This window comes from Scatophagus argus, chromosome 6, assembly GCF_020382885.2.
Source record: "Scatophagus argus isolate fScaArg1 chromosome 6, fScaArg1.pri, whole genome shotgun sequence".
NCBI lineage: Eukaryota > Metazoa > Chordata > Actinopteri > Scatophagidae > Scatophagus > Scatophagus argus.
This window is the reverse complement of record NC_058498.1, coordinates 13,385,367-13,402,900: the sequence shown is the minus strand read 5'-3', so window position 1 is coordinate 13,402,900 and position 17,534 is coordinate 13,385,367. Positions and strand designations below refer to the sequence as shown.

Sequence of the window (17,534 nt, the reverse complement as noted above, 5' to 3'; positions counted from 1 at the left end):
CAGGAATATGGATAATTCTTTATCACCATATATGTAATTTGATACTGGGGTATGAGCATATATTGTGTTTGTGATTTCTTAAAAACATTTCTGGCAAATTGACTGAGAGCCTTTGGAAAGGGAGGATAACTGGACAGGAAGGCCTTCTTTGGGCTTATTCAGTGAATTTTAATCACATTCTTGTACATATATGTAATACCGCCATAGTGCAGTCATACTGATTGATTTGTAACATGGCCTAATACACGCAGAGAGGTGAAAAGGGACACAGGCCATGTTATAAACCGCAAAATATCAAACAAATGAACTTGAATGTATTACATTACATATATTATCATATCTTCTAAAGTTTACAAGTATAAATCTCATATCTTTGTTTACCTGCTCTGTTTACTCCTGCATCCTGTTTTATTCTCCATCTATATTCTTTGCATTCCCAATAAATTCAGTCTTCTTACTTTCCCACCTTGCTGCCTTTTCTTTCTTAAAGACCCCCCCCCTCGCCTCCCATATATTCTGGGGGATAGGTTGCACAATTACAAACGCACACAAACACACAGACACACGCACACAAACACACATGTGGACACACAATTATGACGAATCTCGCTGGATATTTGTTATGACTGGCCTGACTGAACCATTAGTTATAGGAGGCAGTGCTGGGAAAGGGGAGGGATACAAACGTGTAATAATGCCTCCACCAAAGAATTTCAATCAACCACCACGGTGTGTGTGTGTGTGTGTGTGTTTACCGCTTTGATCACACAAGTTGTTGACACCACAGCAGAAGACACAGATGAGAGGGTTCAGTGTTCTTTGTTTGCTACAATAGCAGGCTGAGTCTGAATTCAAAAAGCTTTCAAAAGCTCACAGCAGAGCAGGACAAAAGGCACAAATCAGGTTGCAATATTAAAATGTTTTGCTTAATGTTGCAACTTTGCTATGAAACGTAATGAATATTGACACAGCTTTATTGTGCTTTTTCATGAAAAATGTGCATGAACAGATGCTAATGCTTTCAATTTGTTTAGTTTGATTAAAATACAATATTTTCTCTGACATGCTACTTGATTTGTGAGTCAGGGATTTGGCACAAACCAAGAATACCTTACTGAGGAAACTGTGCGAAACACTTCCTCTGAGAGAAAACGACAAACTTGTGCTATTTAGTAATTGCAGTGGTCCATATTTATACAGCAGTCTGACATTTTAGATTTTTTGCATTTATTTAACTTGAAGCTCATCTGTATTATTTCATAGCATAGCACTGTTTCATTCATTTAATGAGGAGAATTATATAAATATTAATTAAATAAATATATATTCAGAATTATATTGATTGTATAGTTTAGAAAATGTCAAACACCTATTATCACTATCACTATTTCCCAGATCCCAAATTCAAAAGTTTAGATTATTTCTTCTCTCTAAAAATCTCTGCTCGAAAAATGACCGAAATTGTTAATCAGTTGTCGAAATAGTTGACAAAATTGCTTTGGAATAACTAATCGATTAATCGTGGCAATTTAAACTCAGATGCAAGGCTTCCCAGCCTTAATTCACTGTTTTACTCCATTATACAGATAAATAAAACAGTGCGAGTCCACTCACACCACTCACATCAATATCAGATCAATGGATCCATACCTTAAGAGGGACTTCGTTATTACAAACCAGCCGTGCAGACATCTGTGTACAGAGCTCCCTCTCTCCATTTCACACACAAGCAGACAAACAGCTGAGTTTAGGTTACTTTCTAAAATTTTCAACAGTTGGACTCTGGCAACTCCGGTAGCTCATCGCTGAGGAGGGATGTGTCTCTGTGACCCTAAGAGCGGTGTTGTTTTGTGGGGGGGGGGACAAAAGTCCCTGGCATGGATCTTCTAAAGCAAACTGGTCCCAGAAGAGGGACCAGACTAAGAGCAGTTCACAGCCCCTGTGTGAATGGGCCAAGAAGGAGCTTCTGCCCATCACTCAGCTGGTTAATGAGTGTAATGTGGCTGGCACAGCGTGAAAGAACTACATAGAGCCACCCTGTGGGCCCCACCACCTGAAGGGAAAGACACTGGGGACAGGTGTTTTGTCCGGTGGGCAGTAGGCAAAGACAGGAACCTAGGTATGGTGACTCTTGGCATCACAGACTGGTCTTGAGTGTCCGGGAGGGCAGTAACCAGTGCTGGTACAGGAGGTTGAGCAGCACCAACGAAATATAGGTGGGCTCATCTCTATGAGCAGCACTGGTGCTGGAACCAAACTCCGAGAGAGGAAATCCTTTTTCTGGACTTGCTTAAAGTGAGAGGTGGGAGAGGCTGTGGGAGACAGTGCTGCTGTATTGTTCTCCCCAGGGGTCAAGGGGACCACCTCTATCGTACTGTAAGACACTGAGGGGAAGGCTCAGCAGCACCACAAAGCACCAAGCCTCTTCTTTCTGGGCAGTGCTGCAGAACTATGGAGCAACAACGAGACTTCAACGCTCATGGGCAATTATGGAGAAATTTGGAGGGGGGTGAGTGGGAGGAATCGCCTGGATGGATGGATGGATGGAGAGATGGATGGATGGATGGATTGAAGAAATATAAGAACATTCAAATTTAATTTGAAGATATGCCAGCCTGACAGAGAAACGGCCACACACTGCTCAGAAATCTCTGCAGGTTGTACATGCAGACAACGTGTATGAGACTTGTTGTGTGCTCTCTAGCCACCAATTGTAGACCCCCCAGTCAGATATTTATTACTATTGATCTAGCTGGTCCTGGCTGGAGACTTTTGTTCTGCCGGCTCGAGGCTCTGACCTCAATTAAGTTATGAATTTCTATCTGATAGACTGGGGAGCGCTTGGGGCCTGCTGTGGCCGTGCTACCATGCTGGATTAATTAGAATTAGCGGTGCTGAGAGTTGCCCTCCCTGCCTCATGGATCATGTTGTTTTAATACAAAGTAGAGGCAGAGGCGAAGGAGGAATGGAGTGAAGGGGACGGGAGCTTGAGGGGGAGGGGAAGGGAGGGGAGAGAGAGAAGGGAAGGAAAGGCAGCGGCAGATGGAAAGGCAAAAAAAAAGAGACATGAGGCAAGTAAAAGTATGTGTGTAAAACCTGTGCCGCCTTGTCCTCCAATCACTTACTCTTACTTTAAATCTTAACAGTGCTTCCTTCCTGGCATTGTGTTTGTGTTGTGTTAACATGCATCTCACCTGTCCTTCCTCTTTGTCAGCCTAATCCCACCTCAGCCACTTACCCTCTCAGTAATCGCTCTAAAATCAGACATTGTTTAAGTCTACTCTGGGCCATTCCCGAACTTTGTTTGTAGTCTGCGGCACCTCTGAACCAAAGCCCTGCCCTTTTGACTCAGGCAGGTCCTTTCTCTCAAAGCACATTTCCATGGCAACCCTCCAGCTTGTTGGGAGGGTTGGAGGGTTAGAGGAAGGTTTGGGATTTCCTCCTGGAAACAAAAAGTTGTGTGTGGGGGGTATGGGGCTTATCAGTTGGTGTGGGATTTCACAGTCTGGACAGAGAGTGACCACAGGGAGAGCAGACACACAAACAAAGAAAGGTCAACTTTCAGTCACAGAAAAACTGTGTCTTAAAATGAACAAATATCCAAGATTCCCCAATTCTGAATGAGACATCTTCATTTTCAATGATTAAACCTTTCTCATAGGAACATTTTGCTAAATACGATAATTTGCTTTCTTGCAGAGAATTAGATGAGAAAATCAATACCACTCCCACATTTGTTTGGTAAATATGAATCTGAAGCCCACAGCCACTTAGCTCATCTTGGCAGAATAGAAACGGTGAAAAAAAAACGGCTAGCCTGACTCAAATATAACATTTGCCAACTTGAGGTCTTCATTGCAGTAGTTTAGAAGTATCTTTTTTGTTTAATCCATGCAAAAAACGAAAGGTAAAAATGACATTTCACTTTCCTTCTTTTTTGTCATTTCTCTGGCCTATTCTGAAGTATTTTCTGCAGACACACTATCACTGGAAAACATCTTATGACTGAATCAGGTCCCTTAGATGGTCCCTTTTTAAACAACTTTTTTTTATTTAACAAAATAAGTAGGACTTCTTGAATGCATCCATGTTTCAGCCATTCAGCTGAATGGTTAAAAAACAGTCAGGTTGTAAGTCTGAGAATGCTTCACAGCGAATATGTCCTGGTCTGTACTACAGGTGAATTTATTAATGTTATTTTCCTTTTTTTTCTAGTGTTATATGTGCATCGTACACATGGCCAGAATACATTTATTGCACCTGCCATGTTTTAAATAAATCAATAAATGGAATGAAACTTGTATTTATTTTTTTTCTTAACACAAAAACCTCTGTTTACAAAATTAACTAAATTATTTCAATTCAATGCTTGATCGCGACCTTTGAAATGACCTGAATGAAAAAAATTAAGCATCTAACATTCCATCTGCATCTGCTGAGGAAGATCATGTGATCAGTTTGAATACTCAGTCACGAAACAGACCTTCAGGTGAGATTATTTTGTCAACAGAATTATTATTATTATTGTATCTAATCAGAGAATATGTCAATTAAGTGAAGAATCTGAAAGAGCATTCAATGCCAGATTTCAGTACAGATACATATACAGTCATTGTCCATAAAACTAATGTCTAAAATTATTCTTCTCCTTATTGAACAACAGGCAACTAAACCCTAATAAGAGATGAATTTGTACTGCGTGATCTGTTTTCACTGCTGTCGTGATATGATGGAATGTCATAAAGATAAGCTAATGCCTCATTAAAGCCCCTCAATACATTCTAGCACACCGACTTTCACTCCAATGTTTAAGCCTTAATTTACATTATTACATTAAGTGGTTTTACTGCCATCTTTCCCACAGTTTGTGTCGTCTGCCCCACTTTCTCTTGCTGTATTATCTCAGGGAGCAGTCACAGGGATGGGTGGGGCGGTGGGGGCTGTAGGGGGTTTTAATGTACAATACCAAAACCAGGGCCAGATCTACAATTGGCAGGTGGCAGAGCTGTGATCCTTGCATTCAAACACACACAGCTACCTATTGTAGTCCCTCCATGCCTTGATCCAGGATTAACTATCAAACAAGCTTTTAATGCAGGTTACCAGGGTTTGAGAACAATTCACTAAAACAATCAGTTGATTAATTTCAAACGATTTTCCTCCTCTGCCGAGCAAATAATAATACTTTTTGTTTTAACTCTAAAGTCCCCCTCCCCTTTTTTTTAATCAACAAATTAAGCATAAATCATGTTTGATCTTTATTTACTGGTTGCTCGGCAGTTGGTAGAGGTCAAGAGAGATTACTGTTCGCTCTAATAGCTTGCAAACAACCCAAACATTCCTCTATTCCTCTCATGAACACACACAGCCTGCCATACTCTTTCTGTCACGTGACAGAGGCTGCGAGCAAAATGGACAGAAGTATAAAGCTGTGCGTCAAATTTTTATCTTTCTCTAATAAAACAAAAAGGTACTTTTCTTTCCTTTGTTTTTCTTCCTTCATTTTTGGCTGAATTAACCCCAAGGAAAAAAAAGGATGTTCAAGCAGGTTCTAATGAGAAGCATATTGTTCTGTAAGCTTTACATAGTGAGATAATTTGGCGTTGCGACAGAGTGGTATGATTTAGCTGACTATATTTTTCTCTCAGCCGCCTCTTTGCCATCTCATAAATCTGCTCCCTGTAACTCCGCTGCACAGGTCCAGTGTCTTTAATATTCAGTCATCACCATGGCCAGCTCCCTTTAACACCTGAGAGACGGGCAGGTGAAAAGGTCCTGATGGCCCGAATGCATGAATGCTCCCTCGGAAACATTATTTCAGGTTTTATTTCCATCATGCACACATATTTGCCCAAAGAGGAACATTATTTAAGCTAATCAGGATTTTAAATGGTCGAAATGCACCTGAAATCTCTACATTACTGTCGTCCTCACTCTGTTTGCTCCACGACAAATGATGCAGACAAATGATTCATAAAGTTGAGTTGTAAACAAAACAAGAAACGCTGGATTACTTCAGTCTATGTGTTGTGATAAAAAAGTAGTAAAATCAGACAAAAATAGGTGGGAAATAAATTAAAAGTTCAGCCATCCATCATTACTACCTGACCAAAGATTTATGTTTCCTTCTTTGACTGCTGACAAATCTTGGCACATAGGATGTCAATTTATATTTTAATGATAGATGCATGACTGTAAATATGATACTTCTTATGGACAAAAGCCTCTATCTATACATCAATCCTCCTCTGCTGTCATTATCTTGATATGGCTCTAAATCATTAGTGAAGTGTTTTGTAGTTATTCCACTGTTAAGTCTTTTATGAACCATTCGCCACAAATCCACCCCCTCCCTGCAAGCGTTCAAAACAAAAAGGGGCCACACATGACCACAAAAGAGAAAGTCATTTGTGAAATGTCCTGATTATGTGGGTTGTGCAACGTAAAACAATTTGCCTGATTACTTCCAATTGATTCAGTCTTACAGTTAAAGCTTCTGTGCAGCCCGGTGAACTGCAATGTGTCGTGCTGCTGGGCAGGGAAGGGGAGTAATTTCTCCGATGTGCAGCTGAGCCAGCTTACCGCCAAAGCTAAAGCCTCCTGGATGCTGCTAAACCTCAGGGAGGCTAAACACTAGGCTAGCTACCAGCTAACTCTGTCTGCTAAAGCTCTGGGGGATTTGTCTGTAGCGCAAAGTGAATTAAAGGTGACCTTCTGGAAGGGATGGACAGGGTGGAGAGAGAAGAGATGGGGATGCTGTAGATGTCACTATTTGCCACAGGTTTACATGTGCACTGACTTCTAAAAGAAAATACAGCAACTAGACTTGCGTCCAGGTTAAAATGAAATATTTAATTGCATCTTTGGTAACTCCAAGGGATCAAACAAAGGTCTGAAGATGGAATCTAATAGTGTAAAAGCGTGCTGAAGTCCTGCCCCAGTTCTGGGCAAGTCGCTGCCCCACAAAGTATTTTCCCATAGATTGTTTCTCACATTGATCTTTTGGAAAGGCTGAGACATAACATCAGTGTTTTCAGTCTATATAACACTGGTCAAAAACCCATTGGAGCTGTGGTTCTGAAAGATAACATAACAAATGTTATGTCTTTGTTAAAAATTAATCTGGCATGTAAAAGAGCCTGAAGTTGGGCCAGGACTTCGGCTCTCTAAAGTAAGACATTCCAGGTAAACACATATTGTATATAAGAAGTGGTCCTGGACTTTCAAACAGCGACTCATTTGCCTTCTACTCATTAATTTACTGGATAATTATCACACCAATCACCAGCTGAACGCATGATGTGGCAGACAAAACCACATTTTCACCGGCAATCACAGGACGAAAAGCTGCCTTACACTGGCTACGTCCCAGAGAGAGACAAAAAAAAAAAAACAAAGAACTGCTCACCTGACCGTTGATGTCTGCTTTGTGCTGCAGTAATACGGACACCAGCTCCTTGTGTCCTCTATCACAGGCCCAGTGCAGGAGGGCCCGGCCCTGAGAACACAAACAAACCAGATGTTTACTAGGAATCTGCATACCTTAAATGACATGCACAAACAGCCCTGGTATGTTTGTATTAGCTGCAACAAAAACACACAGAGCAAACTTCTCCTCCTTCTCTACCTCATGCTCCTCAAAGTTATCTTGGCCTTTAATCAGTTTCTCTGCCTTCAGACAAAATAAATTATGCACTACCATTCAGAACTCAAAGCCTGACCTGCGGACAGAGTGACGAGATATATAGCCCTGCTGTGTGTCTGTGCGTGTGTCTGTGGCATGTGTGTGCAGTAAGGTGGTTTCGAGCACAGACTGAGGTCTCATGCACAAATTGCAGTAACCTGAACACAGTCTGCGAAACTTGATTGATGGGACATAGTGCACAAAACAAGAGCAGCCCCCTGATCAGCAGCCACCTACTCAATTTCACATACACATACACACACACGCACACACACTTCTCCTTAGGTCCAAGTTTCTTGTTCTAATAAAACCACACGAGCTCATTTTTCAGTAGGCCAATTAGGTAAAGCAAACTCTCCAAGTCCAATTCTGTTGCTTAAATCATATTGATCACCATGGCTGCATGTTAAAATGGATACTTATGAGCCAGGCCAGAATACCAATAAGTTTGTCTCTCTTACACTCTCTCTCTCTCTCTTTCTTTCTTCCTTGCTCTCTTTCAGGTGTGCTGCTGCTGACTGCTGGCCACATTTACGCTGAAGACCCAGAGTTTACTTCCAGCAGGATTCTGCACATACAGGGATCAAATGGGCTTTGTTGTGATCAATAAAACAATGCATGTGTCAAATACAATAAGGGCAGCATTTGAGTCTGGGCCACCTTCAGTAGGGTCTCTTCAGATCAGGACGGATATATCCCACAGGTAATAAATGTTAATCAGTTTCTTCTTAAGTAGGCAGATGAGTAAAAGTCTCAATTCTCTTCATCTGAAGAAGAGGACAAAGTGAGGACTGCTATACAAAGATTAGCAGTTACAGGCAATGTAAAGGAAGGGGCATATCTAACCAGACACAAATAGAAACAACATGCACACCCAATGAGTATATGTATGTACAGTCTTCTTCTTTTGCTTTTTCTCACTTCTCTATCTCCCCATACTCTCTCCATGGCTCTGCCCCAGTACAAACCTTTAGTTAGTATGAAGTGTGTTGCCAGCATGAAGTAATACAAGGATAAATAATACTGGAAACACAATTAAAACAAAGCAAAACATCTTAAATACTGCAGAGACTATTTGAAGGGAAGATCAAGGAGACTTTTGAGCAGTTTTTGTACCGATATTGTACATTGAATATTTATTGAATAATTCTGGTAAATAATATACAGAAAGTTGCCTCTCTAAACCTACTTGTTTTAACCAATGCACATGCACACTTCTCTTAGCCATGCTTTGCTGGGGTATTCAGAGGATCACTGTATTCGTCAATTCAGAATCTTCTGCTCTGTCACACCAGTTCAGTTCATATGGCAGTAATACACCTATAAGTTCATTTGTGGCAACAAATACAAAGTTAGGAGTCCTCTAAGTAATGACATGTCAGCTTCAGCTCCAGAACCGGAGCTATCTGTAAAGCAATTTTACTTTTATCATCTGATTCAGAGTCAAAAACTCTGGCGTTAGCATGATTGTTTAAAAGTTAACCACATTCATACAAAAAGTGCACACACTATTAGATAAACCCGTTTGCCGTGAAGCCACAGTGCTAACCCCCGCCCCACTGTGCGCCCCACGACAGTTTCATGTGTTCCAAAAGTCCTCTGCATGCTTGCAGTCTAAACTGGTTGTTGGACTTCATTGGCAACAACTAGAAATGTGTAAGATAGAGAGGTATTTGGTCACACACCCACAGGGTGAGTACTGGGACGGAGCTTCTCTCTGCCTCTATCTGAGCTGCAGAAGCACATTTTACTTCTTGCTGATGTGAAACTTCACCACTGCCCTCTGCTGCTGAGTAAACTACACTGCAGGTGAGCAAATGACAACAATGGCTGCTACCAGACAAAGCTTTCTCTGCCGAGGCCCCTCAACCATCTGGCCTTTAGCCGGGAACTCACCAACCGACTGCCTGCTTATCTGAGGAGGGCTTTGATGAAAGAGAGGCAGGGAGCGAGCCATTTGGCCTTGGCTGATAATGAATCAAGGGCAGATGAATGGATTTTGAGGTCAATCCAGGAAACACCTTGCGATGGTAATAGCCCTTTCACGCAATTTTACGCATCTCAGCCCGAAGAGCAGATCCCCTGTGTTTGTGGCTCAAAGATCATTGAAACCATTATGTAACGACATTGAAAAGAGCAGCGGGAACCATCCCACAGTGACCTGTATTTTCTGTGATATTCCACTGATCATTTTCACCCGCCCTCATGCTCAAGAGGTCAGACTCAAAAGGTTGCAGACTGCCTTGCTCAAGGACACTTCAGCTTGATAGATCCCTTCTCACATGGGTGGCTAAACATGGATAGATAAATTGTTGATTTACTCTCTGACCACTTTTGTTACTTACCCACATTATGTATATACATTTCAGTGCTGTCATAGTAATAGAGTAATAGAGTATCATTACTGCTAACTCACACTTAAACTGTGGCAGTCTCATATGCTAGTCCATGGCCTCAGGAGATCACTTTTACAGCTCTCACCCCAAGCACACTCACTTCAACTCTTTGAGGGGTTATGCAGAAAATTTGAAATCCCTAATTTTTGTGTGTTTTTTTTTTTTAATTTTTGAAAATTGCACATGAGCACACAAAATGGACGACGTCAGCTTTTGCACACCTGTCCAAGGTTATCTACTACCTTGAACAGGTTCTTACCTGCCTAGGAGGTCAACAAAAATGGTGGTAATACAATCCCAGACTATTACCTCTTCTCCGAGATAAAGAGGGAGCTCAGTGGACCTCAACTCCTGTGGACCTTTTTCTGGAGGTCCAAGACATCGACTTCTACAAAGATTAGACTATGATGAAAAATAACTGTGTTGAGGTTTTGACTCCTTCCATCTTAGGCGACAGACTCATCAATCACCCCTCGTATTTCAAGGCTCTTTGTTTTGAACTTACCTCTTCATCTTTAGTATTGACATCTACTTTCTGGGAGTTGATGGCCTTGCTGATGTGGTCAATGTTATTTTCTCGGCAGTAGTCAAAGATGTTCTTATCCTCCTCCCTGAGAGTGAGACAGAAATAAAGACAGAGAGAGAAAAATTAGAAATGTCAGTTCAACATTGGACCATCATTTGGGGTTAAAGAACCACATGACTTTACTTTATTGCTTTCCCTAATTTCGAGATATACAGTATGTCAAAAGTTTAAGACACCAACACAATGGAGGAGAAAGAATTTGATTTAAAAAAAAAAATAGCACCATTTCTTCACAAATTCAATGTCCTTGTTGTTCGGGAGCATCCACAAACCTCACTGTGAACAGTTTTCATTGGAACTCCTTTCTACTGAAGAAAACAAAAAACAAATGCTGAAAGCATATTTAGTCTATGATCCAGAACGACAGAGACACCATCCCTGTACTGTTTTGTGACAGAAATCTAAAGACATGAGCAAATAAGACCAAAACAACCTTGAGGCTACATGCCATAAGAGATAAATGTGAAATACATTTTACTTTTGATGAACCAACCCTTTACCCAGTTGGGTGGGTCACCAAACACGATGACATTATTATATACAGATAATGCAAACACATAATGCTCTGCCTGACTGACACTCAAGCAGCAGCCACGCGTGCCACATCCCTCGGGAACACTGGCGCGCACACACACACACACACACACACACAGTGGCACCATCCCACCTCTGATTTTATCTCTGTGTCTCTAATCACCTCCTGGCATTGGGGACAGGAGTGAGTGCTGTGTGTGTGTGTGTGTGTGTGTGTGTGTGTGTGTGTGTGTGTGTGTGTGTTGGTGGTTTTGGTGATGGTGGTGAAGGAGGGAGGTTGGGTGAGGGGGAGAGAAGGGGCGAAATCTCATTTAGAGCTTTACGCCTTCCCCTCCCTCTTACCCATGCTGGTCATTCAGATTAATTGAATTTAGTGCTCTATTGTCTGACTGAAACCCTGCATACCCACTGCCTTACCACTCCCACGCAGTAAGTCAGTCATCCCCAAGGCCAGATGCCCCACTTCCTGTCTCTCTGATACCTGCCTGCTCTGCCTCACTGGGCCTTAAAAAAATCCCACAGCACACACCTGGCTCCAGACACACCGGAGATACCACAGCCTGTTGCTCCAGTTCGACCCAGGATGTCGTTTAGTTTCGTGTGGTTTTAAGAATGCTGACAAACATTTACAACGTTTTCCCTTAAATAATGACCACTTCTACTAACTAAAATTAGAAAATATAGTACACCTTCAATGACTAAAACAATCTTTTAGGGAAAGGAGCAATGAGGCTACACACATCGACTGTCACATACTCATACAGGATCTCAATTTAGACCTGCAACAATTTGTCCAATACCTGAATACCAATATTGATAATCAGTTCATCTTTCAGAGTCCTTTTTTTTTTTTTAAATAAAAGAAATACATGACAAAGTTTACTTCTTCTTCTACAACTGTAAAGTGAATATCTTTGTTGCTTTGGACTGTTGGTTGAAAAAAAAACAAGACATCTGAAGACATCACCTTGGGTTTTGGGAAAATTGTGATTTTCATTTTTCACTCTTTTTCTGACACCGTATCAACCAAATGATTCATTGAAAAACTGAGAGAATAAATGACAAATGAATTGATTGTCAGAGCCGCTGCTCTGTCTGGGCTCCTTACCACCCTACTGGTACATCCTACTAGCAGAAATTAAAACAGCAACAAATAAAAGGTTGGCAGCATCATTAGCCATCTGTGTACTTAACAGGCTGTATCTGATTACACAAACACGGGTCATGTTTGATACGATGAACAACAAGTGAATGAGAGAAATCTCACACAGTTTTTCTGTCCCACTGTGACCTCCTGCCCTCCAACATCTCTGTCTCTCTCCACACACAGCTGCATCAACTGCAGCGCATAACTACCAGTGGAGATGTTCCATCCTGACTCACAATTAACACATTTTTTGCTTGCTGTGAGGATACAGTTTCAAACAGCTGACACAAACAAAGTTTTGTGTGCTGTTTGTTCTTTAATGAACCTCTGTGCCTCCCTTTCTTGAGCTTTTCATCTCCATGCTTCACTTCCAATTCTCTCGTTCCTCCCCTCCCTCTGCTCGCCACCTCTTCATCAGCTCCTGATGAATTATGAATAACTCATTACACTTTTATCACTGATAGGTTATGTATGAACATGTTCATTTGCATACTCCTGATTACCAGCACTATGTTTATTCATGAGTCTCTGACCGGGCGACGCCCACTTCCTTGTCTGATGGCTACGATGACCCCAGGTGTCCCTGATGTGTGGCCGCCATCCGTCTCTCCCGGCAAATAATCAATAGGCCAGCTCATCAGTCTTTCATTGATGGTCGGACAGGGCTGGCCTGACAGCCGTATGACACATGCTCATATATATATATATATATTTATATATGTGAGTATAAAGCCTGAGCACACATTTAAGTATGTAGTGTGAGGTTATATAATGTGCACAGTTTCTAAACTTAACACACATATGAATGCACAAACAACCAACACCTGTATACGCTGCATACCACAGTGACAGTACACCCACAGAAACACACACTCACACACACACAGGCTATAAACAATTGAATGATTAATGTGGGTCCTAAAGACATGACATCAACAGCACCGCAGTGCATGTCGGGAAGGTCACAGGCTACTCTGTCATCACAACAGCTGGAATACCAAGGGTTTTGTGTATGTGTGCCTGTGTGTACACGTGCATGTGTGTGTGTCAAAGTGTACTGTGCTCACATGTGTGTGTCCAGTCTGGTGTACTGGCAGATATGTCCTTCATCCATCAGGCTAAACTGGCCACAGTGGTGGAGAACACTCATCTACCTGGCCTGAGCTTCACACTGATCAACCACACAACCACACCATCCATCACAAACAAACAAACACACACACACACACACAAAATCTTTCATCACATCCCCTACAGAACCCTAGCTGAAGCTCTCAACATGGCTGAGCTCGACGGAAGAAAGAGAAACAATGAGAACTCAAATAACTCTGCAGCAGCTTCCAGCAAAGTGTCTGGACAACAAAGACCTCCAGTGTTTATCAGGATCCGTTTTCAAGGTGGGTGAGAGAATTACATTATGTAGCATTCAAAGCCTCTTCAATCACACACTGATCAGCTCAGTAGCCCAGGGATATTGCTAATCAATCCCGCTTCTGTCAATACACACACACACACACACACACACACACGGACAGATCAAGATGAGCAGGGAGCAATGCAATTAACTCTGTCTGGTTAACAGGTGCTTAGCTGTTTAATATGGAGAGGGTCTGTGTATGTGTGTGTGTGAGAGAGAGAAATGAGAAAATTGAAAAGCAGCAGAGCAGTGAGTGTGACAGTTCCAGCGATTTATGCATGGATTCGGATGCAGTCGCGGCGACGTATAGCAGCAAGTGTATGTTTATGTGTGCACACATGTGCATAAGTGTGCACGTGCTGTGTTAATGACTTCCTCCATGCCCGTGTCCCTTGGGGCACTGTTGCCACTGGAGATCACCAAGAGGAGCATCGTTCTGGGAAACCTGCTGTACCTGCCTCCCTCTGCTGTTCCCGGCATGTCTTCACCCCCCCACACCCCCCAAAGCACCCCCCGAATCGCAGCGTAATTAAAAAGGGGAGGCTCTGGTCGCCTCTTCTCAAGACTGTGCATACTAATCACATGCAGCCATTTCCGAGGAAAACCTGCAGGATTCACACATCTCATTTTCATCTCCAAAAGAGCTCTTTTTTCATTGAAATGAAGATGAGGTTTTTAAGCTTGAGTAAGTCTGCCAGGCAGAGGTAAATGGAGAATATTTTTCATTAACATAAATCAAAACTGTATGATGTCTCTGGGCCCTAAGTGCAGTTACGGTCTGTTGAATATAATCAAATACAGCATCAAGATCAGTAGTTAACAATGCCAGACTCAGATCGAGTTGACCTAAGCACCGAATAAGTAGTGATTCACAGCTGGAGGAAAAAAGCTGAGTCTGTTCCAGTGCTCTCAAGAAGTGGGAAAATGCACTGAGATGCTTTGGCCTCTGAAAACACAAGCTAAGATGGAGTTAAATAATGAGAGTGTGTGAGATGTGTATGGAGTCAACAAAGCACAATGTGTGTCTCCAAAACAAGATGCTAGCATCTTTCCCCGCATAATCAAAGTAATAGGATGTTTCCTGATGTATGGTTGTCTGCGACTATACGTGTGTGTGTGTGTGTGTGTGTTTGCATTTGTTCTGATACCTGATCATCTCTTCCTGGTACAGAGAGCTGACTGCTGCTCCTCCAAAGCCTGTTCGTCTTTCTGCTCCTCGTCTTTCCTGTCAAATAAATGACAGTCGCATATTAAACAACAGTATCCACCTGACATACAGTTAAAACTAAAGTATCACGATTTTTATACAAATGTTGATCACTATCAACAGACGTGCTTCTTGTCCAAAGATAGGTAGTGCCAAACACCAACCTAGTCTGTGCTGTCATCCCATATGGACTGAGGTACTGACCTCATTGTTTGTTTGCTCAGTGCACTCAACAAAGGGCTGAGTACATCTATTCACCACAAACAGCTTTGCGTATAGCTTTTCACCTAAAGCCTATGCAAAGCTAATACGTGACATACAGATGAAGTTCACATTGTGTAATTTTAAAACAAGTCTCTGGGGCCTTCAGACAGTGACCTCATAGGTAATAAATGTCCAACAATATGCACAAGACCGATATAAAATCTACAGCACCCTAATTTGTGACCCTTGTTAATCTTCTGTGTTTTTCATGGAATTCCATATTACATTCAGCTCAGCCAAGACTGTATTACCCAGCCTATTCTTAGCTGACCAACATCAACTCACAAAAGAATCCACGCAAATCTGATTTTAGAAAATAGCTGAAGTGGGAGAGAACATGACAAGCGAAGCAAAACAACTGTGCATGCACTTTTGGGGACAACCTAATTCACTTCAGAAACTCAGAATATTCGCTGATGCACTGGCCCTGCTCCTCTGCAGTATAATGTAATATAAAGCCGGTGTCTGCTCAACAATTGAGGCAGGCACAGAGGTCAAATTCTGGCTATTATCCTCTCCCCTGCTTCTCTGTCTATGCACTCCTACTTATACCATTTGACTGTGCTTCCAAAAGAATAGCCACTGCCATGCTATGGTGCTTTGTTAACACTAATACAATCATCTTCTTTTCAGAGGGGCATTTGTGCATTTGTGGGCCTGTCTGCTGAGCTCTCCCCTGGCATTGTGGAGCTGTGGGGCAGAGTCAGCAGCACGGCTGAAGAGAAAAGAAGGTGTCAGGTTTGGACATGTGACTGACAGTGACGCTATTACAGAGGCATAAATACGGAAGGAGAGGAAAGAAAGTGAAGGGACAGAGCTAATAAAAGAGTGAGAGGGCTGAAGAAGAAAAGAGGGGAGGGGAAAGATTAATAGAGGAAACTCAAGTAGCGAAAAAAATGGAGAACAAAAAGGAAAGAAAGGGGGAAAAGTGCAGTAGTAAAGAGGTGAGGGAAACCAGAGAAACAGCAGAATATGGAAAGACAAAATGTGAGATGCTACAGTAGGTTACATGGGACATGTGACAGGCCTTGAAGCACACATTAATATACTCATTGGCTTTTCAAACAAACTACTTCCATCTCTCTGGAGCATTATGTGAGTGTGAATCAACCCCTCAATACAAAAGCCGCAGCCTTTCACATATGTAACTGATGAAAATTCAAAGCAGAATGTTCTTTTCCAGAATGATGCAGACTAAATTCGGAAAACTAGTTCCTTATTGTTGGCCTTATAGCAATCATCTCAATTTTAGAGCAATATTTTTTTTATGGAAAACCCTCAATATGTAACTGAATTGTTTCAGACTTAACTCAACTTAATGCTTCATGTAGCACGACTACAATGTGAGACTGAAGCCCAGATACTGTTATGCTGCTCGCTGCTGTAACCTTCACTGTTTTTAGTTTCAGATGATCCTTTGGAACTTTTTGAGTATTAACAATTTTATCTTTATATTCCTGCACAGCAAAACTGAATCAATCTGCCTCAATATTTATTACCATATTTACATTACTCAGCACACATTTTGATGTAAACATCACATGACACGTGTGTTCTTTCTGTTGCAACAATAACACTCTTCTTAACTAAGCAGACAATACAAAACTGTTTTTGCTGTAACTCAATGCTTCTGCTGCTGCCCCGAAGGACAACCCGTCCATGACAACCCAATTCTCTAAACAGAGGACGGTGTAGAGATGTAAACAGTCTCTCTTATGTCACTATACACACTGGCACGTCTCAACAGCCACACTGTGACAGTTTTCTGTAATATTTGTATCCCAAAATGTCAGCTGTTGAGGGGGGACAACATAATCTTCTCATGTATTTTTCATAGTCCATGTACAGAATAAGGAGACACATTGGTCCTCGCACAAAATGACACTCTGACACTGACCTCTACTGGCAAAAACACTGCACTGCATCTTCAAAGGGGCAATGACATTAGATGTTTTTGTCAACCTTTCCATCTTCCCACAGAGCAGAGCTAAGTTGAATACATATATTTAATAGAGATACCTCTTTTAGCTTATTTTAGTAAAACACATTAAGTATCAAGTGAGCAGGAATGCCATTTAGCTAGATTTCATTATCCCGTAGGCAGGGTATCATTTACAGAACAGGTCTCAGACAATATTCATTCACTGGATGAACTTGACCCTAAGGTGAGCATCATCATTGGCAAACTCAACTGACATTGACCTTTAAAGGTTCTCTATAATTAGATTTGGATCATGTGTGTACATGGAATATGTACAGGTATATTACAGTAATGGAGCCCTGAACAGAGAATGGAGTC

At 41.7% G+C, this 17,534-nt stretch overlaps 1 protein-coding gene across 1 annotated transcript in view; it reads right to left on the bottom strand.

Moving 5' to 3' along the window:
- acbd6 (acyl-CoA binding domain containing 6) overlaps positions 1–17,534 on the bottom strand; it is a 31,039-nt gene that overhangs the window by 11,405 nt on the left and 2,100 nt on the right. The window contains exons 4-6 of the mRNA XM_046390628.1: positions 14,913–14,989; positions 10,586–10,691; positions 7,409–7,498 (exon numbers count right to left, since the gene is read on the bottom strand). Coding sequence (XP_046246584.1) covers positions 7,409–7,498; positions 10,586–10,691; positions 14,913–14,989 — 273 coding nt within the window. The remainder of the gene's footprint in view (positions 1–7,408; positions 7,499–10,585; positions 10,692–14,912; positions 14,990–17,534) is intronic.